At 37.7% G+C, this 27,051-nt stretch overlaps 1 protein-coding gene across 1 annotated transcript in view; it reads left to right on the top strand.

Annotated features, from left to right (window-relative positions):
• Nucleotides 1-15,372, top strand: part of LOC110094353 (actin-related protein 2/3 complex subunit 4) — a 17,173-nt gene extending 1,801 nt beyond the window's left edge. Inside the window, exons 3-8 of the mRNA XM_020819572.2 lie at nt 2,658-2,710; nt 3,187-3,214; nt 4,407-4,481; nt 6,855-6,959; nt 9,408-9,497; nt 15,017-15,372. Coding sequence (XP_020675231.1) covers nt 2,658-2,710; nt 3,187-3,214; nt 4,407-4,481; nt 6,855-6,959; nt 9,408-9,497; nt 15,017-15,106 — 441 coding nt within the window. The 3' untranslated portion in view covers nt 15,107-15,372. The remainder of the gene's footprint in view (nt 1-2,657; nt 2,711-3,186; nt 3,215-4,406; nt 4,482-6,854; nt 6,960-9,407; nt 9,498-15,016) is intronic.
• Nucleotides 15,373-27,051: the final 11,679 nt, after the last annotated feature.

The following is a 27,051-nucleotide window of genomic DNA, read 5'->3' as shown; positions in this document are numbered from 1 at the left end:
GTACATGCTCGGTACCGAGCGGTACATGCTCGACACTGTTAATTACTTTATTTTTATCATTTTTTAGGCTTACGCCTCGATCCGCCTCGAGGCTTACGCCTCGCCTCGCTTAGCCAAAACGACTCGATTCCCGATTTCGCCTTTTAAAACTTTGGAGCTGAGTTATTTGTGGGTATAAGGGTGATTTGGCAACCCACTTATTCCTGTTCTCTATGATGTCATAAAGTAACATTGATGACTAAGTGTCCTGTTAACTTCTCTATTTGGCTGTAGTCCCTACGAGAAACCTCCAACAGTTAAGTTAACAATTTAAAAGTGATCAAGGTAGCAGGAAGGAGGTTTGATTGAATTTTTTACTTAATGCCAAAGTGTGCAGATAATAGGAGTAAAATTGATCCAATGTCTTATGTATATAGCTAGTACTATGACCAATCTTGGCATCGGGAAATTTTGTTGATAAAGATTCCACATCAGATGGTCCCATCATCTTTGCTCTTATAATGGTGTAAAAAAATGATCAATGTGGCCTCTAGAAGTTGGAAGAATATGCGACGGGCTTTCTTAAGATGAAGAAATTTGGAGCATCACAATCTCTCAGGGGTGTGTTGGATTGATCAATGATTGATTTACCCTCACTTAGATCAAAGAGTGTTTTACACCATGTGAGCCCCATAATTGTGAACTTTAAGATTCTTGTGATGATCACTATGAATCCCCTTAAATCTAATATAAGAATTTTTTGGGTCGTTTCTAGGCCATGTCTAACTTATTTTAATTTAAAAAGGCATGGACATCTCTATAAGCATGCTTCACAATGTCAAAGCATTTCCAAAGCAGTGCTGTTAAAAGCATACTTCAAAGTGAGCCTTAGGAGCAAAGTGAATCAATGCGCTAGCCTTGTGCATCACTTGCCTATGAAGTGTAAGCTTGCTAAAAAGCACACATGTTGCATTGCTTCACAATTTTGCGTCATTAGCTTTATTGGCTAGGCTCCTATTCAAAGCAAAATCTTTGTTCATATTTTGTGGTTCTATTTAACATTTGCCACAATAGCTAGACACAATCGTTTGATTTATCTCAATTTTTCTTGTATTTATTGAGTTATTACCATTGGTTCTCCATTCTTTTTTTTTTTTGGAGCTAGTCTCTTCTTCATGGTTCTTCTCTTCATGCTCACTCTCATGCTAGTTTTTAGATGTTTTTCACTAGTTCTTATTGTTAGTGCTAGTAGTTTTTTGCTCACAAACTTTTTCTCAAGAATATTTCTCGTTACCTTATCGTCATAATATCTTTCGCTTCATATTGCCTCCATCTCTAGGTCTCTAGCTAGCATTTAATCTCACGAGTTTATTCTTATTTTTTAAGTATTCTTATTTCATTTTATTATTTATTTCTTTAATTATTATTTTATTTTGAATAGTTGTAATAATTGCTATTGAACATATCATTATATTTGCTAAAAAAATATTTTCTTATGTAGTTTAATTTTGGTTAGTTCAATAATTATTGTATGCACATAATAATAGTGTATATGATATATAAGTCATGAACGCCCTAATTATTAAAAGAGGGCTTTGCTTTGCAATTTGCGCATTAAAGCAAAAAAGAACTTCAGCACATCGCATTGTGCTTTGCATTATTTAAAATTGCGCAATATGAGGCTTGCCTTGAGGCCCGCCTTTGCGCAATTCCAGTGAAAAATGCCTCAAGTTTTTTAATGAGGCTTGCGCCTCAACTTAGTTGAGGCCCGCTTTGAGGCGCGTCTTGCCTAACTGGCGTTAGGCTTATGCCTCACCATATATATATATATATATATATATACTTACATAAATCCTAAAGTAAAGCCCCGAACAAATCACACTTTGTGCACCCCCAAGTCATAGCAACTTCCTCTCAAATGCCTCAACCTCCAGCTCGTCGCCTTTGCCACAGCCACCACCGTCAAAGCCACCGTCAAATATCACTTGAAAGCCGCACCCCACCACCCCCTAAAATTTTGGAGTATTAATTTCATCTTTATGTTGATTGAAAACATTTATGAAAGAGGATGATGTCTGAAATAAATGAAGAAGAAGTATATTGTGAAGTATTAGACTTAATTGGATGAGACAGAGGAGAGATCAATTTGTTATAATGACGACTCAAATAAAGATCCCCGCAGTGATGATAATATAGATGATTTTCTAGTTATTGCCAACTTTTCAGCATTTTTTTGAAATTAAATGTAGATGAGTAGGGAACTAAGAAAGAAATGATTTGAAGTTGAATTTAATGTTATATGATGCTTTTATACAGTTTTTATATTTAATAATTAATTATCATACAGCTTTTATACAGTATTTATATGATGCTTCTCGTTGCATAAAGATGCAATTAGCAATTGTCTTAAAGTTTAATTCTCTTTTGTGCTTCATTCTTGTAGGATTCTGAAACTTGAAACCAGCTAAAACACTATGGTTTTAGATGTCAATCCATGTCAATTATGTTAATGCTTTCAGTTTTGCTGATAAAGTCTGGTTCTAACTGCAATTTTCTATCAGTCTGTTTGTTCGTTGAATTTTTTGCTTGATCGTTTAACTAATAGCCTCTTCTTAAAGCAACTATTTGAAATTTGAAGTGACTGTAAGTGCTGAGCCTGTTTATCATTTTATTTGTAGAATTTTCCCTGCCAAGAAGTTGAAAGACATAACAAACCTGAAGTTGAGCTAAAGTAAGTTTTGCGTTTTAAACCTCACATATATGCAAAATTTTGTTGCAGTTGCCTATTTCAAGTATATTCAAATTTTCATATTGGTGAATTATGGTTAGATTGGACACACATCATATGTTCAAGTGTTTATTTTTAGTAGATTTTGATGCATTTCTAAATTTGGTATTCTAACCTTCCCTAGACCCTGCATTGGCAGGGAATTCACGCAGCAGGTAAACCCTTCTTCTGCCACCCACTAAAATTAGTTAGGTTCTGTAACATGGGAAGCATAACTCTTAACGGAATATAACTTTCAGGTGGACTTTATTTAACTGTTTAAGCCTTCGCATGTGTGGCTTATCTAGTAGTTTAATGCTTAGTTATCTTTATTTTTTTTGTTAATCAGCATCCAGTCATAGTTATTTGATCTGATGAGACTATCATATTACATTTTAATATTCACTGTGCAAATATGATCTTCATTTTATAATTCTCAGGACTAGCACAGAGCTACTATTGAATCCGGTAAGTGAGCTTTCTTACTCTTCTGCGTATGCTTCATCCATGACTTTATATGTATTTATTTATGCTTCATCTATGGTTTAATGTGAAATCTATATATTTATGCTTCATCTATGGCTTTTCACAAATTTATTTTGATAGGAAACATAACTTTGGTTTTCAAGTGGGAATCGCCAATTGCTTTCTATTGGACATGCCACCTTTTTCTCATTTTAGAAATGCTAGAAACTCCCTCTTTCTCTTGTTTTTTTCTTGGGAAGTTGCCCTATGGCACCAATCTTTCAGTACACCTTTTCCGGCGAGCTCTGTCAGACCAAAATCAGGGGCGCATTATGTTCATTCAAATAGTGTATTACTTTCTATTAATTTAATATAATCCTGTTTGTATAGAGTAATTATGTTATCTTTCCTGAAAGAAAGAAAAAAAAAATGTTCTCTTTGTTGATGGGCAGATGCGTACTCCTTGGAAGTTGGCCTTTCAAGGAGTTAATTTAGTTGCTTGTTGATGAGCAAAATCTAATTTTTTCGGGGTACATGATTTAGAAGATGATAGGACAATAAGACCTCACTAAATGTGTCTCAAATAAAGAATTTACTGTTTATGTAGCCATTTGCTAGTTTATGCCCCAATATTTATTCCTTATGTCATACTTTAGGCATTCTAAACTGTCACTTTTGATTTTTTGTACAAATTTAACTGAACTAAATTCAGAAGTTCTGATTTTTCTCGGAAAACTTTTTTGGTTTAAGTAATATTAACCTATTAATATATATGAAGAAAAGTCTAGAAAAAATCTAGATTTTATTACAATTAATAAAATCTAGAAAAATAAGTTGTTTTTGTCTAGTGAATGCACTATATGGTTTTTCTAAGAACAAATGAGCCACGGAAGCTTTTTTTTCAATGTCCTTGGGGTTATTAGTATACTGATTCTGACAATGCAAGTTTTCCATTGTACGAAGGATCCATATTAAATTAGTTCACAGCAGGCTTCCAGTTTTTGTATCATAAATTTTCATACAGTTGCTTAGTTGAGGTCTCAATTATTTATTTTTAACTTAATTCTTATAATTTTCTGTTCATAATTTGTTGTTTTTGGCTTCTTGGAGATCCCAATAGCTAGTGTAGAATTACATGATCACTTACAAATAACCTTCACACTTAAAAATTGTATGATCTTGGTGATTATAACAGGTTTTGATTTGTCGAAATGAGGCAGAAAAATGCCTAGTTGAAACTTCAATCAATTCTATCCGTGTAAGCGTGAAGGTAAGGGAAAGTTACTATTATTTAGTTGCTCACAAATTTAATACGAAAGTCTTTGCTACAGTTGCATTTCAATGTGCATTCAGGCCTACAATTGTAAACAGATTTCTGTGGATCTTATATCACAATGTTGCAGTCATGACTTAAATATTGAAGCAATGAGTAAGATGATTTGGACATAATAACAAAGTAAGAAAAGCAACCATTAGACCGAGTGGATAAAAGTTAGCATCGAAGAAAATGTTCAATATTTTAGGCAACACTTAAAAAAACAAATGGAAAATAAGGTTTCATAAAGCCCACCCAAATAGTTGGGATAGGCTTAATGATGATGATAATAACTTAAATCTTCATACTAGTAATTAAACTTTTGAGTAAGTTAAACTTTGTTCTTGGCAGAAGCTATAGCTTATAGATGACTTGCACATCATAGTTTTCAATTGGGCTTATAGATGACTTGCATATCCCATAAGGCATACCTAAACTTGTATTTGATTAACCATCTTGCTATCCTAACCCATATACTAATCCGCAAAGTGGCAAAAGATGATTGTCCATACTCAGTACTTGTTACTTACCTGATAACCTACTGAATAGAAATATATAAAAATGTTGTGGGAATGCAATCCAAATTGGAGTGATAGGTGATTTTTCAAAATAGTTAAAATGGGATGACCATTTAGCATACACATCTAGAAATAAGTGTAATAGAATCATTGATTGTAGTAGAAAGTTCAATAATAAAAAGATGAGAGTCGAAAGGCTTAACATAATGGTCAACAACTATATGCAAATTAGACATAAATTTGAGGATAATCTCTAGGTTCGGGCAGCCCAATGAAAATATCTTAAGAATAGAGAAATGGAGAGACCAAGCAAGTTTTGATATCTCCCCTTCAATGAAGATGAGAGTAGACTTGCCTGTTTATGTGGATTTATGCTTGTGAGAAGGTAATATTGTTTCTTGATGAAAAAGATAAAGGGAATTAATTGTTAGATGTGGGGAATTGAAATCATGAATCATTCAACCTACCAACAACATTTGTAAAGGAGCTAGGAAGATGGCAGCTGGAGGCTTAGGTTCTAAAGTAGAGGAAGCAAGAGGAGGAGCCTTTGGGAAACAAGGAACCACTGGGATAAGAGGTGGCAATCTAAATGAGGGTTCATCCAAAATCCTAGAAGCAATGAGGGAGAAAGATGTGAGCTTCAATGAATAACAACGGTAAATGAGCAAAAGTATCCAAAGTAGAAGCTGGAATGCTAGTTGTAGCACCATCCTGAGCCAATGAAAGTGAACAAGCATGATTTAGAAGGTGAGAGGAAGAACGAACATTGACAGACAATGGAAAAACAATAGAAGAAGACAATAAAAAAAACTAGGTGCAAGAGGGATCAACATTGAATATCCTATCGGTGCACGAGTGCAAGATAGTCCATACACTGTTTGCATGAGGCATTGACATCAGAGATCAGGATGCATTTGACCAAAGCCACACACAAGATGAGTGCTCGTGTGCTTGTGAATAGGCAAACGTGTGCGAATGAAACGTGAGGGCTGTAGACGTGAGTGAGTGGACTTGGCCATGCAGAACGAGGGTGGTGGATGTGAGTGATGCATATGGAAATTGAAAAAAAAAATAATGGATGCATATGCAAAATAAAAAACTATTACCTACACAAGCAAATAATTTAGGGTTGATGATTCCTATAATATATGCTAGCACCATGTAATGTCTCATGAAAATTACTTACGAGAATTTTCTTCCAATTTTAACTGTAAATTGATGCCTTTACAAAAATACCCCATTCTATGAAAACATTTGTTATAAGTATTTTGGCTTGCTCATTCCAAATTTGATTAGAGATATTTTGTGCTCCTTTTCTTTGTACGTGATAACAGACTTCCGTTTCTGTCTTCTCTTTTGTTGACTTGTATTGGTGGTTATTTCCTTAGCGCCATCTCCCTCAGTTTTGAACCAGAAAGGCTAAGAATGGATGTTAGGTACGGACCATTAAAATCTATGTCGAAATCCCTTACAATAAGAAGCTTTGGATAACAAATGTCTAGAGGTTATGCAAAATGACATCCTTAACTTGAGCGAATATCTCATGTCACACACAACAAGTATGGATTTAGAAAGCTTTTATACAGTCTATACAAAATTGGTTGTTGAAGACTGATGGCGATGCTGTTGAACTCCTCTGAGTACATTTTGCAAACATTCTGTGCTGTTTGGGTCTTTTTCTTTTTCTTTTTAGTGGAAACAAAATATAAAATTTAACTTTTAATTACTCTTGAATCAGCCCTCATCACAAAATAAAGTATAAGTAAAAAAAAAAGAGGAATATGGGATGATTTTTTTCTTAACTATGTAGGTGAAGCAAGCAGATGAGCTGGAAAACATACTTGCAAAGAAGTTTCTTAGATTTTTGTCAATGAGAGCAGAAGCATTCCAAGTTTTAAGAAGAAAACCGGTGCAGGTATCTCCAGTTATAAATTTTTTCTAGTAGTTCTGTTGACCGCACAATAGAAGGTTGAGTTTACTTTTAAACTTTTCCTAGAAAAAAATTGTTTTGCTTGCTCCTAATGCTTGAAATTAATGCTTTTACTAGAAGCTGCTTGTTCCTAATGTGTCACAAATTGGTGAAATTTATGAACAGAAATAATTCCTATAAATTCTTGCGAGGCTTTAGTATATTTTATCTCGTTATTGTTGGTGATAGCACATGAACCTTGATCCAGATTTACGACAAGGGCTGATAATTATGTATAAAACTCAAACGCAGTTGACATCGGTCGAATTGGAGTTCATTCAAAATCAATTTGCTATCACAAATGATTTGCTTAAAATCAGTTTGATTCAACTTGAAATCAACTTGATATGTGATATATATAAATATAATTGCATTTTTAGAACATATGCCATATATATATATATATACACACACACTCTCTCTCTCTCTCATGGAGAAAAGGATCAAATGGGCTCCTGATTATTTGTGGGGAGACATTTTATTCCTAGACTAGATTCATTTTGGGTCAATTTCGAGTTGGACCTAAACCTTACCCATTAACCTATTTTTACACCCCTCTTATATATATATATATATATATATATATATCATAATATAACTGTATAAATATTTAAACCATATAATAATAATAATAATCTTGATTAGTAATTAAAAAATAAAACCTAATATGCCTGACTTGAATTAGCTCAAAAATTCACTTGAAATTAATTTCTTTTGACTAGGTTTAAATTAGGCTCAATTTGATGGTGAAATCTTTGCTTTTAATTAAGGCCACCCCGTTGAAACACAACTCATTATCGTCCCTAAACTTTTTTAGTTGAGATAGTGATGCGTATGCACTGTTGGCTTTCTATATGAATGACCCCCCTGTGACTATTCCTAATTATGAGGTTCAAATGTCACCCTAGTATCTCTTCTTCATAGAGGTCATGTGGAAACTTTGCTAGAATTTTGTGAATTTTATAGCTTTGACTTTTTGGCTGTCAATGAAGAAGTTAAAGTTGAATTATGAGTTGAGTACAAAACTTCCCAAGCTTCTCTATTCAAAGAGAATGTTTAGTAAAAATACAAAATTCAATGCCATGTAGGTTGAGCAGAATACTTTATGCGATGTGCTGCATGGTCTTCAAAGCTTGGTCAAAATGTTGAATGCCATGTTGCATGATGCTCAAAGTTTGGTCAACATGCTACACATGATGTATCACAATGACCATTGCTTTGAAAAGAGAGTTATGCATCATGTTATGCTGCAATCAATGCTCGGTCCATGCTTTATGTGCATGCCACATAGAGCCCTAATATTGGTTATTGGACAAATTACATGAAGGACCAAGAGACTAATGTTTTAAATAATATTGGTTGTGGAAAGACCTTTTTTTTTTTGAATTACCGATGAAACCCTTGGATAATTTGAAGATGATGGATGTTTTAAAAGATCAACTTGCACAATATGAAACCTCCAACATAGAATATACAGTCCTCAATTATGAGAATCTTTGGTTATTCCTTTATTCATTGCTTAATTTACCACTAGAAAATTCACTTTTGGTACTCTTAATAAGGCCTTGGTAAGCTTTTGCTCTTAGAGTGGCTCCTTTGTTTGATGTTATTAGAGAATATGTTCAAATATAAAATTTGTAAATGGGCAATAAAACTAGCTTTGTTAGATCCAATAGTTAGACATCAAAGAAATCAAAATAAAACCAATATTTTGGAAAATTTATAATACCCATATGAAATTTAATGTAAAATTAGGAATGATGAATTGGTAAGATTTTCTTAGAGAGATCATGGGACTAGCACCTATTGAGGCTAGTTTTACAATACAGACATGCGTGATTTGGATAGCACGGGGGCAAAAAAATGAGAATGCCTTGAAAGAATTAAGACAAAAAACATGAGGGCAGAACAAAAGTCACTTGTCTATACTGGAAAAGTATCTTTGCAAACTAGAGTTAGCACCAAAAGAATGTAGAAGAAATATTTTTTTATGCTGCCTAAATAATTGGAATTCAACCAATGATTGGTGAGGGGCGTGGTTACCTCTATTAAAATAAGTATGTGAATAATTTACATTGTATGATTTTTCCAGCATAAGTAGCTGTTAATTTGAGGTTGAAGCATGTTTCTATAATTGAATATTTGCTAATTTATAAACTTATACTTTTTTTTTAATGATAGAGCACCACTACATAATGATTGTTTTAGTCAAGTTCATGGCTGTCTTACTCCGTTTTCATTGATTACCCACCCTCTCTCTCTCTCTCTCTCTCTCTCTCTCTCTCTCTCTGCTGTCAATGTGTGCCAGCTAAATAAATCTTGCAATTTATGGATCATGTATATTCTTGAGAAACATTTGTGTTGGAAAGCATTTATGAAAATTGTTCTTTTCAGGGCTATGATATTAGTTTTCTAATTACAAACTACCACTGCGAGGACATGCACAAGCATAGACTTGTTGATTTCATTGTACAATTTTTGGAGGTAAACTGTTCAGTCTTCTCGGGCTTTGTAGTGAAACCCTTTGAAAATTTTAGAACTTTCTCTAGAAGGCAACTATATTCTATGGATGCATCTATCATGGAAACTGTTATTTTTCATTTTTATATTTACCATCTCTAGTAAGCTGTTTGCCTTGCGTAATATTTGCGTGTCCATTCTTTATAGAACTTTAGAATCCGCTAGTATTACTTATGGATAATTTTAAGTTCTTCTTTCCACTACAATTAATTACAAAAATGTTTTAGTTTACTTTCTTGCAACATGTTCAACGTTACTTTTTTCATTTTACTTAAACATGACAATGTTACTATGCGTTTCTACAAGCACCAACTTAGCGCAATTAACAAACAAAAATAGTTTGACCATTTATTGCATTTCTAACTACATTGTTCTATGGGGAACCTATTTACTCACCAATCAGAACTTTTTTTTGACGTGAAGAGTTATTAAGCTTCTCAGCATACCAGCCATATGCTTTCTTCATTATTTTTGTGAAAAATTCACGGAGAATAGTGGGATGTTTACACCAAGTTATTGCCATGCGAGGTTCAATTAACATTTAATAGTCAATGAACCGAGTTCAGAGCTACTCGGTTGAAGCATTCTCAACCCTAGGGTTGAGTTGGGAAATTCACCCAAAAACATCATGTTCCAAATTTGCCTAGGTTGCTCGCCCAAGCACCAAAGCTATTTGTCAATGTTCAACGGGCCTTAATGAAGTCGGCATGCGACTTCACATGGAATCACCCTTTACTTGGAACTTTACAAGTATTATCCACGTATTCTTTTAGCTAGAAGTTAGATATGTTTATTTTAAAAGAAGCCCGTATCAATTATTATTATGTATTTATTCTTGTATAACTCACATGTATCCTTCTTGTAATGATGTGCCTCATCCCTAGCCTATAAATAGGGGGTCATAAGATGAGCCTAACATATTCAATTGTTTGCTCATGTCTTGTACTTTTAGGCAGTCTAATGAATGGTTTAAAATTGCGCAATATGAGGCTCGCCTTTGCGCAATTCCAATAAAAAACGCCTCGATGCTTACGCCTCAAGTTTTTTTATAAGGCTTGCGCCTCAACTTGGTTGAGGCCTGCCTCGCCTCACTGCATGAGGCTTACGCCTCACGCTATATATATTAAAACTTATATAAATCTTGAAGTAAATGCCCGACATTGGACTCTATTGGAGAGAGGAAGGGGAGAGAGCAATTCACCATAATGATGATTCAAATGAAGAACCCCTTAGTGATGACAGTGCTGATGACTTATGAGTTCTTATGTGATATGTCATTGCTATTTATTTTAGGAAATTGGAATTATATGTTAATGAAAAAAATACTGGGATTTGGAAAAGATAGAATTTTGAGTTGAACTATATTTATTGTTGTCTTATTATTGAGATATTTTGATTTCACTTCATATCTTATGTTTTTAATGTTTTATATTATTCACTCATTAATATATACAAAATTTATCATTTTATGTTTACGCAATTTTTTGACTTTGAGGCTTAGCCTCAAAACGCCTTGAGGCTTATGCCTCGCCTCACGAATGAAAACGCCTCAATACCCGAATACGCAATTTTAAACATTGGTCTAATGAAATTGTAGAGCTTCTCAACCTAGATTTTCTTTTTCTCTCTCCTCAAAAATTTTTTAGTCATCATTATAAGGTTTAGCGTTTTGTGGACAAATTTAGATATATTGTACTCTATGCTGCAATGAGCGTAGGAGGTGATAATGAATAGAAAGCCAAGCTTTGTAGAGGCAGTATGAAAGGGTGATATTAGTTGAAATGGACAACCATGGCTTCGTTTTTAGTAGGAAGCTCAAATAATTGGAAGAAGTAATCACTAAATGATTCAAGAAGTCTTGGAACATGTTCCTAAGATCACGTTGCATGTAGAAGGCATTGAAGAAGGATCCTTTGATTCTATCATCCCATAATAACTACCTAGTCTGAAAACATTGATTTCAATTCGTGCAATGGATGAGACTTACTTCCCAGCAAGTAGTACATAAGCAACTCCAGTTCAAAAGGCCAAGAAGTGATGTTCGTAACTGAAAAATATATTTTCTATGGAGATTCTTGAGGTGTAGCCTCCAACAAAGTTCAAGATCCCACATGTGGATTCGTATATATGAATGACAGATTTTTCATATCACATTGCTTTAAGTAAGCAACTTTACTAATGAAAATTAATGATATTATAAGATTTTGACTATACTTTACTATCAAGTAGTTGCCACTTAAGTGGTTCTCCCATTTGTTTTCATTCATTTGCTAAATTTAAGAGGCAATTCATCACTCAATTTGCAAGTGCCTAGAAGCCTCAGAATAATTTCCATGCTTTATTAAAAATGAGGCATTAGCAGGGCAAGTTCTTGAGAAATTTTATTATGAGGTTTCAAAGGGAGGTTGGAAATGAGAATTTGGAGCCCACTATAGTCTAAGAGAGGAATCATCAGATGTGCACTCACTCTATACTCTATAGTAGCCAATGACTTTATCCTATTTGTTGGAATTCACCAATAGTCATATTAATACTGAGAAGTATAACAATGTATTAATTGCATCAACCTCCATTTGACCAAGAGAATAATGTTTGGTGGGAATTTGTGATGATTTTCCAAGGACCATCATTGTCCCATAAGCATCCAAATTCATTTAAGAAGTCGCATTTTCAACACTGGCAACTAGGGTTTCTAAAAGTGCTCTTTAAAGAGAGCATTTGAAGCTATGCGTAATGACACAGTCCAGCTTAACATTGCTTCTACTCAAGCAGCCTAAGTTTGTGAAGCATGTGCTTTAGGTATGCCATTAAAGATTACAAGATGCACCAATAAGGCATGCACATAAAGATCTTCTAGATATAATCAAAATTCTTCTTATTGCATGTCACTAAAAATTACAAACATAGGTAGGCATAAAGGTTTTCTCAAAACCGATTTGGATTCATGTTGGGCAGGTATACTATTGAAGCTATGCATTTATTGAGAGGTTTGATGGAGAAGTATAGAGATAATAAGGAGGATCTACGTATGATGTTTATTGGTTTAGAGAAAGCTTATGATAATGTTCCAAGAGAAGTGCTATGGAAAATTTTAGAAAAGAAACAGGTTAATAATGCTTATACTAAGGTCATTAAGGATATGTATGTGCGAGTTATTACTTGTGTTCAAACACAAGGTGGTTTGATAAAGTATTTTTCTATTTCAGTTGGATTACATCAATAATCAACTTTAAGCCCATATCATTTTTGCTTTAGTCATGGATGTTCTTTCTAAACATTTGGAAACGATGGACCCTAATGTGTGCTTTTTACTGATCATATTCTTCTTAAGAATAAGACTAGAGAGGGAGTTGAAGGTAAACTTGAATTATGATGATCAACCTTAGAGTACAAGGCCCACCTGGGTTTTGGGTTTTGTAAACTTGAATTAAACTAAAATTACACTCCAGGTTTTAGTAGTAATAGATCTACTAGGGGTATTGTGACTTTGAGCTATCAAGTTATTAATAAGAGTATATGTTTTAGATATCTCGGGTCTGTTATCTAGTGGATGGTGAAATAGATGTGAATATTATTAGTAGAATTCAAGTTGGATGGTTGAAGTGGAGGAATGCATCGGGCCTGTTGTGTGATAGAAATGTACCCCCTAAAACTCAAGAGAAAATTCTATAAGATGGTGGTGAGACCTGCAATGTTTTATGCATAGAATGTTGTCCATTAGAGAAGAATAAAATCAAGTTAAGTGTTGCAGAGATGAGGATGCTCAGGTGGATAAGTGATTTTACTTGTTGAGACAATACAAAAATGAGCATATACGTGAAAAGGTTGGAGTAGCACTAGTGGCAGATAAGATTAGAGAGAGTTGCCTTAGATGGTTTGGTCACATAAAATGTTAACTTTTTGATGGCTCGGTTAGGTGAGTAGATATATTAGATTTGGACCCTAATGTGTGCTTTTTACTGATCATATTCTTCTTAAGAATAAGACTAGAGAGGGAGTTGAAGGTAAACTTGAATTATGATGATCAACCTTAGAGTACAAGGCCCACCTGGGTTTTGGGTTTTGTAAACTTGAATTAAACTAAAATTACACTCCAGGTTTTAGTAGTAATAGATCTACTAGGGGTATTGTGACTTTGAGCTATCAAGTTATTAATAAGAGTATATGTTTTAGATATCTCGGGTCTGTTATCTAGTGGATGGTGAAATAGATGTGAATATTATTAGTAGAATTCAAGTTGGATGGTTGAAGTGGAGGAATGCATCGGGCCTGTTGTGTGATAGAAATGTACCCCCTAAAACTCAAGAGAAAATTCTATAAGATGGTGGTGAGACCTGCAATGTTTTATGCATAGAATGTTGTCCATTAGAGAAGAATAAAATCAAGTTAAGTGTTGCAGAGATGAGGATGCTCAGGTGGATAAGTGATTTTACTTGTTGAGACAATACAAAAATGAGCATATACGTGAAAAGGTTGGAGTAGCACTAGTGGCAGATAAGATTAGAGAGAGTTGCCTTAGATGGTTTGGTCACATAAAATGTTAACTTTTTGATGGCTCGGTTAGGTGAATAGATATATTAGATTTGGCCTATGCTAAGAGAGGTAGAGGTAGACCTAAAATTCTTGGTTAGAAAATATTAGAAATCACATTTTTTTATTAGATTTAAATAAGAATTAGAGTTTTAACATGGCACAACGGTGAAAAAGGATTCTAATAACCCACTTTTTATTAGATAGATAGACGGGCGGGCGGGTGGGCGGATACATAGTAGTCTAATAACCCACTTTTGCACTTGTTCTCCACCCCTGAGAGTTTGTTTGCCAAGCACCAGTAGAGTTTTGCTCTCATAGTTTAGCTGCTCATCAAACATCTCCGAGCATTGTTGCTCAACCTTTTATTCATGCCAAGTATCGTTTTCCATCCTAGAGATATTCTTTACCACTAAACTCTCCAACATTAAAAGTTTGATGCATTAAATAAGTACTGTTTGAGATGTGCGAGGCTATTTCTACTCTCATTAACCTCAAGTGATTCTTGAATGCTGAATTCATTTGGTTTTTGGCCGTAACAGGCAATCAAAGTTTCATTTGGGGCGACTTTCATACTGTTTTTTAATACATAAATTTTAATTTTGTATTAAAAAGCAGCTTTAAGAAACAATAAGAAAGCTGTCCCAAACGAAAGCCTAAATCGAACTGCATAAATGTTAACTATGCACGCTTACTTTTCGAACAATTACCGCTTCTTTTAGAATTTTACAAGTAAAAAATTGATGGTTTTAAACATTTAGGAACTAGTAAGTGGTCAATCCCACATTGTAGTTACACGATGGTTCTTTAGCTGATTATTCTATGAGGCTCTATGTTTTTCCTTTGATTTAGTGGTAGTTTTTTCATAAAAAGATTCAGTAACCATTTATTTCCCTTAGATCTCTCAAGACAAATCATACTAAATATCTAATGATCTCAATGTGGAACTGCAGGACATTGACAAGGAGATCAGTGAGCTGAGGCTCTCAGTGAACACAAGAGGACGTTTAGTAGCTACAGAATTTCTGAAGCAGTTTATCTGAGACTGATTTTGATAGTTCCAATGGATAATCTATATAGTTTATGTACTTCTTTTGCGTGCAGAATAAATTGTATTATGTAGTTCTTTGACATTGGGAAGTGGCCTTAGTGGTTCCCTTAGGTGAAGGGGAAATGGCTCATCTCAAAAAGAAAAAAAAAAATTCACATGAATGCTATGGTTTCATGGCTTTTCTGAAATGAATGGGTTTCAGTTCTTCATCAGAACCTTGTACTGATTTTATATTTATGTATATTTCCTTTATTTAAAGGCACATAGTAGTTATATAGAAAATTAGAAACAATTTTTTTTTTTTCATGTATTTCAGCTATATTTTATCTAAATTGGCCATCAAGCCTTTATCCTAGGCTAGATGAATTTCTTTTTTCTTCATTGTGTTGTATTAGGAATCAAACTCTCATGTAAATCTCATAAAAAGGTGATTTTTAATATTTTTTAACTTACTTTTTTTTATATATGTTATATTTTTTAACATATGTTAAATCTAATATATCTACTCTTTTAATCGAGTCATAAGATAGCTTATGTTTTATGCCATCAAATTATCTAAAGCGATTGTCTCTAATCGTTTATGTTAATAGAGTAACTCCAACTTTTGTTTGAATATGCTCATTTCACATTCTAACTCTTAATGGAATGCCACTTGTTCACCTGAGCATCCTCATATCTGCAACACTTAATTTTATGCTTCTCTTTTAATGATCAACATCCTGGTTTTTAAAAACCATAGCTGGTTTGCCAAGCGAGTGGGTCGACTGTCGGTTTGATCTGGTCCCAAACAATTTTAGTCGAATCGGCTTTCATAAGTGCCCAAACTGGCTGACCGATCGATTCATGGTGAACTAGCCAGGCCAGTCTGATTTTTAAAACATAGATCAATATTTTGCATGATAAAGTATTGCAGGTCTCACCATCATTTTATAGAATTTTTCCTTCCAAGTTTGAGGAGTATTTTTCTATCATTAAATTGGCCAAACCTAATGAATAACATCACTAATTACACAGACCCTTCTAGGTCTTATTTCCCTAATATCAAATTATTTTAGATCTATATGTTAATATGTGAGGGTGAAAAAATAATAAGTCTTGTGTAACATTTATGCACCCATTGAATGCAATTGTGAGAGGGCTTGGGGAATAAAAAGATTTACAACATGCTATACATTTAGTATAATGCTAGTGATGTGATAATACATGTATGTGATGTGTTGTCATTATCTTATTTGGCTTTAAAAATAAATGAACATTTCTTATCAATGATTTAGGATGAATGGTGATTGATCATGTGACTATTGATTATGAAGCATAAATATAAGGTTCTTTAGCAAAATTCTAACTGGTTCACATTAATTTAGGGTGTTTATTAAGACATATAATAGAAATAAAAACACTGCACACATGTTTCTTGCATATCGCTTGCATCGTTTGCGCTTGATAACCTCATTTTTGTAAATGTGCTGAGGTGCTTTAGGAACATTCTTGATCGGGGTAAGATGTAATTCTATTCAATGTGCTTCATGATTGAATGTGAATAAATTGTCTCATTATTGGTACTTCTCTATTGTATAAAGTTTTCCTACATTTCTTCAATACCTTAGAGCTTGGATTTTTTTTTTTTAAAGTCAAGGAAGGTATCGCCATGTTGTATTATGAGTCTAGCCTAGGCTTCCTCTTATATTTATGAAGTATAGGTTATGTTAACCCTAAGTTAGGCTTCAATTTTTCATACCTCTTAGGTTTACATGATCCCCTTAGGTGATTCAATCCATAGTTGTTGACAATTATCCTCAAGTCATCCACTACTTAATCAAGTAAACTAAGGCTATGATGACCTAAGATGATGGAATCATGAGATTTTGATCAATACTAACCTCACAAATCTTTAGGCTAGGACTATATCATTTCCTTCGCTTCATCCCATGGATTTACAAGGTCTCATTGGAAAATAACCCAAAGTTACTACCAAAGATCCTTTTATTATTGTCATTTAATTAGACCAAATATGTAATAGCTCGAGTTGAAAAAATCATGAGATTTTATTTAGGCCCTTCCTTTCTTTATATCATTTATGTCCTTTACAAACAATTAAATTGTAAGGGTTTTGTTTCGTGGTAACTTTTGATAACTTTTTTTTTGGATATTCTAATAATTCAAAACTTTCTACTATTCTAAAATACAACTCTATGGTAACTTTGATATCATATACTTTGGTTCTTTTTTTATTGTACTCTTATAAATTATTAGCACCTTTCAAGAAGGTGCCTTCATAACTAGGGTTTAGAGTTCCTTGATTATAATTCAATGATTGTGCCCTCCTAAACCTAAAAATATATCAATAACTTCTCAAATATTCTAATAATGTTTCTATTTGACACAACCTAATCTCTTGGGTCTTACCAATCTTATTAGCCTCACCCATATTGAGGTTGCCTATTTTTCAAGTCTTGAAGTCTCCTTAAATTTGAGTTCTTCTCATATATATGATCCTTGTAATGTCCCTTCTTTAATATTGAAAGAGATCATTACATACACATTCAACACAAGCATCTGAACATAAGCGAAGCTCTTTAATCTAAAGTTTATTTAATATATATTATAGGGATGTAATCAACCTCAAGAGATTGCTCATTTGGGAACTCCTTCCCACAATTAAAATATATCTTATTTAGATCTTAATTTCTTTCAAAGAAAATCTTTACAACATATTAATATTAATCTACCTTTCATTTAACCTATGGGTCTATATAGTGCATTGGACGATGATGATCAATCATCACTTACAAAGTCATTGGTGCCTTTTTATGACCATGACTTAGGCTTCGTTTAGTTGTCCGTAAATTTTTAATCGATGAAAAGTTAGTATTTTAATGTTTGTTTACGCCACTTTTTCAAAACACCTTTTGGTATACCTCCGAAATTTTGCCGATTTGAGAAGAAAAAAAAACTGCTTCTCCATTGTAATATCTTTGTTTAAGAATGAAAAAAATATCGGGGGAAACCAAACGACGCCTTATTGTTGACTGTAAACCGCAGAAACGACTCTAACTCACCCAAACGACACTCTCAAATGATGCTCACGCATGATCTCATAACCGTCGATCATGTAACTCCTTCTCAAGACAAAAAAAATTCACGCAGAACCGCTCCCTCATGCCATTCATACTCTCCTGCACGAAGATATTACAATTGAATAATTATAAAATAAGTTTAAAATTTATATTTAGTTTTTTTTAAATAAATAATTAAAATATTTGAACATATTAAATTGAAGTATCAACAAAAAAAATCTATTAAAATAATATTAAACCAATTTAATATAATAATAAAAAAATGAACTAAAATTGAATGAATCAAATTATTCAGTTAGGTCTTATTTCCCACATCAATTTATTTTAGAATTATATGTTAATATGTGAGGGTGAAAAATAATAACTCTTGTGTAACATTTATGCACCCATTGAATGCAATTGTGAGAGGGCTTAGAGAATAAACAGATTTACAACATGCTTTACATTTGGTATTGTTGCGTCCTGGAGTATTCGCGGCGGTAGAGAATTATAAAGTTTAGCGTCATAGCGTTGTACGAAGATCCAGCACAAAAGCAGATAAGTGAGAGGGTGTAGCATTCATAAGAGACACTAGAGTTTTTACGTGAAAACCCCTAAAAAGGGAGAAAAACCACGGGGCCTGGCCCAGTTTGAATGAATCTACTAGTATTTGCAGTCGATTACAAATTATGCCCTTCTTAGGGAGAAGACCTTGGCTTGATGTTACAAATATACGCCATATGGAGCACATTACATGGTGAGAGTTACAATACTCAACATAGACATGTTTGTTTGGTTGGAAGGGCCATTGTCGGCAAGAGACAGAGGTCAGAAAGACCGTTTTTTGGCTATGTAGGTCGGAAGAATCATAACCGGCAGGAGACTGGGGTTAGAAAGACCGTTGTTTGTTGATTGAGATCGGAAGGACCATAGTAGACGACGGAGGTCAGAAAGGCCATAGTCGGTAGGAGATCGGGGTCAGAGAGACCGTTATCCTGTGATGGAGGTTGGAGTGACCGTAGTAGGTGACGGAGGTCGGGAGGACCGTAGTCGGTAGAAGACCAAGGTCTGAAAGACCGTTGTTGGCCGGAGACCAGGGTCTTAAAAACCGATGTTGGATGGAGACCGAGGTCTGAAAGACCATTGTCTTGTGATGGAGGTCGGAGTGACCGTAGTAGGCGACAAAGGTCGGGAGGACCGTAGTCGGCAGGAGATTGTGGTCAGAAAGATCGTTGTCCTATGATGGAGGTCGGAATGACCGTAGTAGGTGACAGAGGTCGGGAGGACCGTAGTCGGCAGAAGACCAGGGTCTGAAAGACCGTTGTTGGCAGGAGACAAGGGTCTGAAAGACCATTGTTAGAAGGAGATCGAGGTCTGAAAGATCGTTGTTGGAAAGAGACCAAGGTCTGAAAGACCGTTGTTTCCAGGAGACCGAGCTCTGAAAGACCATTGTCTTGTGATGGAGGTCGGAGTGATCGTAGTAGGTAACGGAGGTCGGGATGATCGTAGTCGATAGGAGACTGGGATCAGAAAGACCGTTGTCATGTGATGGAGGTCGGAATGACCGTAATAGACGACGGAGGTCGGGAGGACCGTAGTCGGTAGGGCGATACTTTGGTAGAAATTCAGGTGTAAGATGGTGGTCCGGCGGAGTCCAGGCCTTAAGTGGTGGTCAGGCAGAAGTCAGGGCCTCAGGTGGTGGTTCGGCGGAGAAACGATGTCAGGCGGTGGTCCGGCGGAGGTGAGGGCCTCAAGTAGTGGTTCGGAAGAAGTCTGAGCCTCAAGAGGTGGTCAGGCGGAGCAACGACGTCAGGCGGTGGTCCGGCGGAGGTGAGGGCCTCAAGTGGTGGTCCAGAAGAAGTTCCGGCCTCAGGTGGTGGTCCGGCAGAGCAAAGGCATCAAGCAGTGGTCCGGCGGAGGTGAGGGCCTCAAGTGATGGTCCGGCGGAGCAAAAATGTCAGGCGGTGGTCTGACGGAGGTGAGGGCCTCATGTGGTGGTCCGGCGGAGCACAGGGCGTCAGGTGGTGGTCCGGCGAAAGTCCGACGGTGGTCGAGGAGGCAAGGAAGCAAGAGCGATCTCCGATCACTCTCTTTTTTCCTTAGGCTTTGGGGGTCCTCCCTCAAGAGGAGAGGGAGCTCTATTTATAGATTTCTGGAGTGGTATGGCCTGTAAATAGGTGGAGGATCGAGGGCAATTTGGGAGTGGTTGGATGAACGGCCGATGTTGAATCCCTTGATCATACACGGTTCTTTAGACATTTGAAGACCTTAATGATGTCAGAATTCGGAGATCTTAGGCTTGTTGGATTCGTCTCGTCGAGTCGCTCGATTCGAGTATAAGCTCGTTATGTTTGGAAACTGTTTGGTAATCCAATTTGTGATTTGAACCCTCCAACAGCGCTTCGGGTCCTTGATTTGGATCAATTTGGGCTCGGATTGAGTCGAATTTGGTGTCGTTGGGTTTGTATTTCCGAGACGCTCAGTTCAACTATAAGTTTGTTGAAATCGGAGTTTGGATGATCTCCGAATTAATTTTTGAAGTTTCCAACTTGATTTTGCATTGACATTCGCGCCCGTTTAAGATAATTTTTTGATGACATATCAGATGACCCCCTATTTTTGGATGTCGAAGCTTATAGAGTCCGAAAATATGTGTCGTAGTATTTCAGATTGGCCGAATCACAAAAAATTGCGTTCCAAAATTAAAATTTTGCTCAAATTTGATCATAGAGGTCCTGTTAAGCTCTGAAAGTGTCAAAATTGAGTCATGAACGTCGAAAAACGTGTCCGGAGACCCAAAAAATGTCCAATTTGGACTGTTCGGGACCGAAAACGGAAACCAAACCCGTGTAGACGGCCGAACCAGCCGGATGACGCGCCCGCACCGCGCGGGCGTGAGGTTTGAATTGGGCAGCCGACAGTTAGCAAGCTGCAGTTTTTTTTCTTCTGGTTTTTTTTTTGGAGAACCACAAAAGCGATTTTATTAAACTGCCAGCATGGTGGGCGGTTTGGCTGAAACCGCCCAACCATTAATTTTTTTTTTTCACTTTTTTTTGTTGTTGTTGGAAAGGGAGAGAGAGAGAGAAAGAGTGGGAGAGAGGGAGAGAGGGAGAGTGGGAGAGAGAGAGGGAGAGTAGGAGAGTTTATTATTATTATTATTATTTATTTTATTTTTCTCTCCCATAACTTCCCCTCTAGCCTATAAATAGACCTTTCATAGGGCCTTAATCCTTGCACCTTCTCCTTCTCCTTCTCCTTCTCCTCTCTTCTCTCATTAGAGGCCTTCTCTGCCCCTTGGACAATTGATATCCATTGTCTAACATCAGAGCCCATCTTTGCGAGAAAGTGTCTTCTTCTTCTCCTTTCTTCTCTCATTAGAGGCCTTCTCTGCCCTTTGGACAATTGGTATCCATTGTTTAACAGCAGGGCCCCTCTTTGCGAGAAAGAGTCTTATTCCTCTCCCTTCGGTGCTCTTGCTATACGAGAGGCTTTCCCTCGCCCTTGGTCAATTGGTATCCATTGTCCAACAGCAGGGCCCCTCCCTATACTGGGGTAATGTCGGGCGACCACTTTCCTTCGAGAGATTCTGCGATCAGGGGAAATTATGTTATCCTGTCTAACGGTGGGCTGAGGTCTGACAAAGGAGCGAGGGAAGAAAGTCTGTCGTCTGGTAGAAACATTGAGTCGGGTAGAAGACCGACGAAAGTTCATCGACGGGCAGTAGTCCAACGATAGGTAGTAATCCGACGGCAGGCAGAAGTTTGATGTCGGGTAGAAGTACTACGTCAGGCAGAAGATCGACAAAATTCCATCGACGGACATAAGTCCGAGGACGGGTTTTAGTCTGACAGCTGGAAGAAGTTTGGTGTCGGGTAGAAGCACTGAGTCGGGTAGAAGACTGACGAAAGTCCATCGACAGACAGAAGTCCGACGACGGGTTTTAGTTCGGCGTCAGGAAGAAGTTCGGCGTCGGGTAGATGCACTGAATCGGGTAGAAGATCGACGAAAGTCCATCTACGGATAGTAGTCCGTCGACAGGTAGTAGTCCAACGACGGATACAAGTCTGACATCGCGTAGAAGTACTGAGTCAGGTAGAAGATTGATGAAAGTTTATTGACAGACAGAAGTCCAACGACGGGTTTTAGTCTGACGGTAAGAAGAAGTCTGGCGTTGGGAAGAAGCACTGAGTCGGGTAGAAGACCGACGAAAGTTTATCGACGGGCATTAATCAAACGATAGGTAGTAATCCGACGGTAGGCAGAAGTTTGATGTCGGGTAGAAGTACTACGTCAGGCAGAAGACCAACACAATTCCATCGACGGACAGAAGTTCGAGGACGGGTTTTAGTCTGACGGCTGGAAGAAGTTCGGCTTCCGGTAGAAGCACTGAGTCGGGTAGAAGACCGACGAAAATCCATCGACGGACATAAGTCCGACGACGGGTTTTAGTCCGACGACAGGAAGAAGTCTGGCGTCGGGTAGAAGCACTAAATCGGGTAGAAGATCGACGAAAGTACATCGACGGGTAGTACTCTTACGATAAGTACAAATATGATGATAGGTAGGAGTCTAACGTCGGGTTTAAGTAAAGCCTCAGGCAAAAGATCGATGAAAGTTTGTAGACGGGCGGAAGTCCGACGACGAGTAGAAGTCCGCTGATGAGTAGAAGTCCGATGATGGGTAGTATTTCGATGAAAGTCCTGCAAGGCAAAAGTTCAGCGATAGGAGAAAATTCAACATCGGGTAGAAATTTAACTTTGTGGAGAAGTCAGATGGAAGTCCATTGACGGCATTCTAGCGATGTTAACCAAGGATGTAAGACATATCCAAGGTTGTATGTCAGAGTCTTTGCTCGATGATGGTAAACTATTTTTGATCCACTAATGATTTAAGACCTATTCGAGGTTGTATGTCAGAGTCTTTGCCCGACGACATTAACCTGTATGGAAGAGGTCGAGAGAATTCACCAAGGATGTAGGACCTATCCGAGGTTGTATGCCAGAGCCTTTGCTTGATGACATTAACCTGTGTGGAAGAGGTCAAGAGAATCCACAAAGGATGTAAGACATATCTGAGGTTGTATGTCAGAGCCTTTGCTCGATGATGTTAACCTGTATGGAAGAGGTCGAGAGAATCTACCAAGGATGTAAGACCTATTCGAGGTTGTATGTCAGAGTCTTTGCCCGATGACATTAACCTGTCTGGAAGAGGTCGAGAGAATTCACCAAGGATGTAGGACCTGTCCGAGGATGTATGCCAGAGCCTTTGCTCGATGACGTTAACCTGTGTGGAAGAGGTCGAGAGAATCCACCAATGATGTAAGATCTATCCGAAGTTGTATGTCAGAGCCTTTGCTCGATGATGTTAACCTGTATGGAAGAGGTCGAGAGAATCCACCAAGGATGTAAGACCTATCCGAGGTTGTATGTCAGAGCCTTTGCTCGATTACGTTAACTTGTGTGGAAGAGGTCGAGAGAATCCACCAAGGAAGTAAGACCTATCTGAGGTTAAATGTCAGAGCCTTTGCTCGATGACGTTAACCTGTGTGAAAGAGATCGAGAGAATCAACTAAGGATATAGGACCTATCCGAGGTTGTATGTCAGAGCCTTTGCTCGATGACGTTAACCTGTATGGAAGAGGTCGAGATAATCAACTAAGGATGTAGGACCTATCCGAGGTTGTATGTCGGAGCCTTTGCTCGACGACGTTAATATGTGTGAAAGAGGTCGAGAGAATTCACGAAAGATGTAAGACCTATCCGAGGTTGTATTTTGGGAATAATTATTACGTCCTATGACTTGACGTAGAGGTACGTTCGACCATCAATAACATGTCGCCACGTTCTCTTACTCTTTACCGCGCGGCCCGACGACTTGACCCGGAGCGGAACCCGGGAATGCTATGTTCGTGATTTTCTCGGTATTGCTCGGTATTTGCTCAGCATTGCTTTGCAAAAATGAGAAATACCGCTCTATGAAGACCAAAACTATACAAATACCGAGTTGGTACGCGAGTTTTTTCTACAACTCGTACAACTCGTACAGGTATGTGCTCAGGATTTTGCTCGTATTGCTAGGGATTTGCTCGGTATGCTAGGGATTTGCTCGGTATTGCTAGATATTTGCTCGGTATTGCTAAGAAAAACTCAGTACAACTCAGTATTTCTCAGGATATTGCTAAGGATTTGGCTCGGTATTGCTAGGTATTTGCTCGAATTGCTAAAAAAAACTAGGTACAACTGGTGCAACTTGATAAACTCAGTATTTGCTTAGAGATTTTGCTCGATATTGCTAAGGATTTCCTCGGATTGCTATAGTATTTGCTCGGTATTGCTAGAAAAAACTAGGTACAACTCGGTACAACACTGGTACACTCAGTATTTGCTCGGTTGGTATTGCTAGGGATTTGCTCTGTATTGCTAGAAAAAACTAGGTACAAACTCGGTATTTGCTAGGTATTTGAAAATATACCAAAAGGTGAATGGGAATGTGTTCGGCTCGTCAGGATTTTAAAAACGCACGGCGCTATGAACCCAAAAAAAAATAGCGGGTTCGGTTCGGCGACTTGTCTTCATGCTACGTGTCGCTAAAAATTTGGTGGCCGAACGTAGAGGAGCGATACGTTTCACCGGACCAAATAAAAGTTCGTATTTTGGAGCCTTTGCTCGGTGGCGTTACCCTGTATGGAAGAGGTCGAGAGAATCCAAAAGGATGTAGGACCTATCCGAGATGTATGTCGAGCCTTTGTTCGATGTCGATTAACATGATGAGGAAGAGGTTCGAGAGAAACCACCAAAAGGATGTAACACCTATCCGAGTTGTATGTCGGAGCCTTTGCTCGATGACATTAAACCTGTGTGGAAGAGGTCAGAGAGAATCCAACCAAGGATGTAAGCCTATCCGAGGTTGTATGTCAGAGCCTTTGCTCGATGATGTTACATGTAGGTGAAGTGGCTCGAGAGAATCCACCAAGGATGTAAGACCTATCCGAGGTTGTATGTCAGAGCTTTTGCTCGATGACGTTAACCTGTGTGGAAGAGGTCGAGAGAATCCACTAAGGATGTAAGACCTATCCGAGTTGTATGTCAAAGCCGTTGCTGTCGTGATGTTAACATGTTGGAAGAGTCGAGAGAAATCCACCAGGATGTAGACCTATGCTGAGGTTAATTGTCAGAGCCTTTGCTCGATGACGTTAACCTGTGTGGAAGAGGTTGAGAGAATCAACTAAGGATATAGGACCTATCCGAGGTTGTATGTCAGAGCCTTTGCTCGATGCACGTTAACCTGTGTGAAGAGGTTGAGAGAATCCCCAAGGAATGTAGGACCTATCCGAGGTTGTATGTCAGAGCCTTTGCTCGATGACGTTAACCTGTGTGGAAGAGGTCGAGAGATGAGAATACACCAAGGATGTAAGACTTATCCGAGGTTGTATGTCGGAGCCTTTGCTCGACGATGTTAACGTTACGATAGAGGGTCGAGAGAATTTCCACCAAGGATGTAAGACCTATCCGAGGTTGTATGTCAGAGCCTTTGCTCGACGACGTTAACTTGTGTGGAAAAGGTCAAGAGAATCCACCAAGGATGTCAGACCCATCCGAGGTTGTATGTCAGAGCTTTGCTCGATAACATTAACCTGTGTAGAAGAGGTCAAATCGAATGCCCCTAGGATTGATTTTTTACTTTGATTAGGAGGGGACGAACGTCACATATATCCCGAATCAAAGGTGAAGAATGTTCTATTTTTAGACTGTTACTGCCTTTTTGAAGTCGAGAATAAGACATTGCCCAAGGAGTAGAAGTTCAGCAGAGGACTGCATGAAGCTAATTATTGATCAGAAGTATCCTTGCATTTGCTGAGATTTTCTTGAATGATCATCTTGATATTGAAATCATTTGAGGGATCTTCTTAAACATATATGGAGTCAAAGTTGCCCCGCAGTCGGGAACCAGTTTCCCACAGACAGTGCCAAACTGTTGCGTCCAGGAGTATTCACGGTGGTAGAGAATTATAAAGTTTAGCGTTTTAGCGTTGTGCGAAGATCCAGAACACAAGCAGATAAGTGAGAGGGTGTAGCATTCATAAGAGACACCAGAGTTTTTACGTGAAAACCCCTAAAAAGGGGGAAAACCACGGGGCCAGGCCCAGTTTGAATGAATCAACTAGTATTTGCAGTCGATTACAAATTAGGCCCTTCTTAGGGAGAAGACCTTGGCCTGAAGTTACAAATATATGCCATATAGAGCGCATTACATGATGAGAGTTACAATAATCAACATAGACATGTTTGTTTGGTTGGAAGGGTCATTGTCGGCAAGAGACAAAAGTCAGAAAGACCGTTTTCTGGTTGTAGGTCGGAAGAACCGTAGCCGGCAGGAGACTGGGGTCAGAAAGACCGTTGTCTATTGATGGAGGTTGGAAGGACCATAGTAGATGATGGAGGTCAGAAGGCCATAGTCGGTAGGAGATCAGGGTTAGAGAGATCGTTGTCCTGTGATGGAGGTCGGAGTGACCGTAGTAGGAGACGGAGGTCGGGAAGACCGTAGTCGGTAGAAGACCAAGGTCTTAAATACCGTTGTTGGCTGGAGACTAGGGTCTGAAAAATTGTTGTTGGAAGGAGACGAGGTCTGAAAGACCATTGTCTTATGATGGAGGTCGGAGTGACCGTAGTAGGCGACGGAGGTCGGGAAGACCGTAGTCGGTAGGAGACTGGGGTCAGAAAGACTGTTGTCCTATGATGGAGGTCGGAATGACCGTAATAGGCGACAGAGGTTGGGAGGACCGTAGTGGGTAGGGCGATACTTCGGTAGAAATTTGGGTGTAAGATGGTGGTCCGACAGAGTCCGGGCCTTATGTGGTGGTCCGGCAGAAGTCAGGGCCTCA

The sequence above is a fragment of the Dendrobium catenatum genome, unplaced genomic scaffold (assembly GCF_001605985.2).
Source record: "Dendrobium catenatum unplaced genomic scaffold, ASM160598v2 fragScaff_scaffold_743, whole genome shotgun sequence".
Lineage (NCBI taxonomy): Eukaryota > Viridiplantae > Streptophyta > Magnoliopsida > Asparagales > Orchidaceae > Dendrobium > Dendrobium catenatum.
The sequence above is the reverse complement of the archived record's forward strand: the minus strand, read 5'-3'. Positions and strand labels throughout refer to the sequence as shown.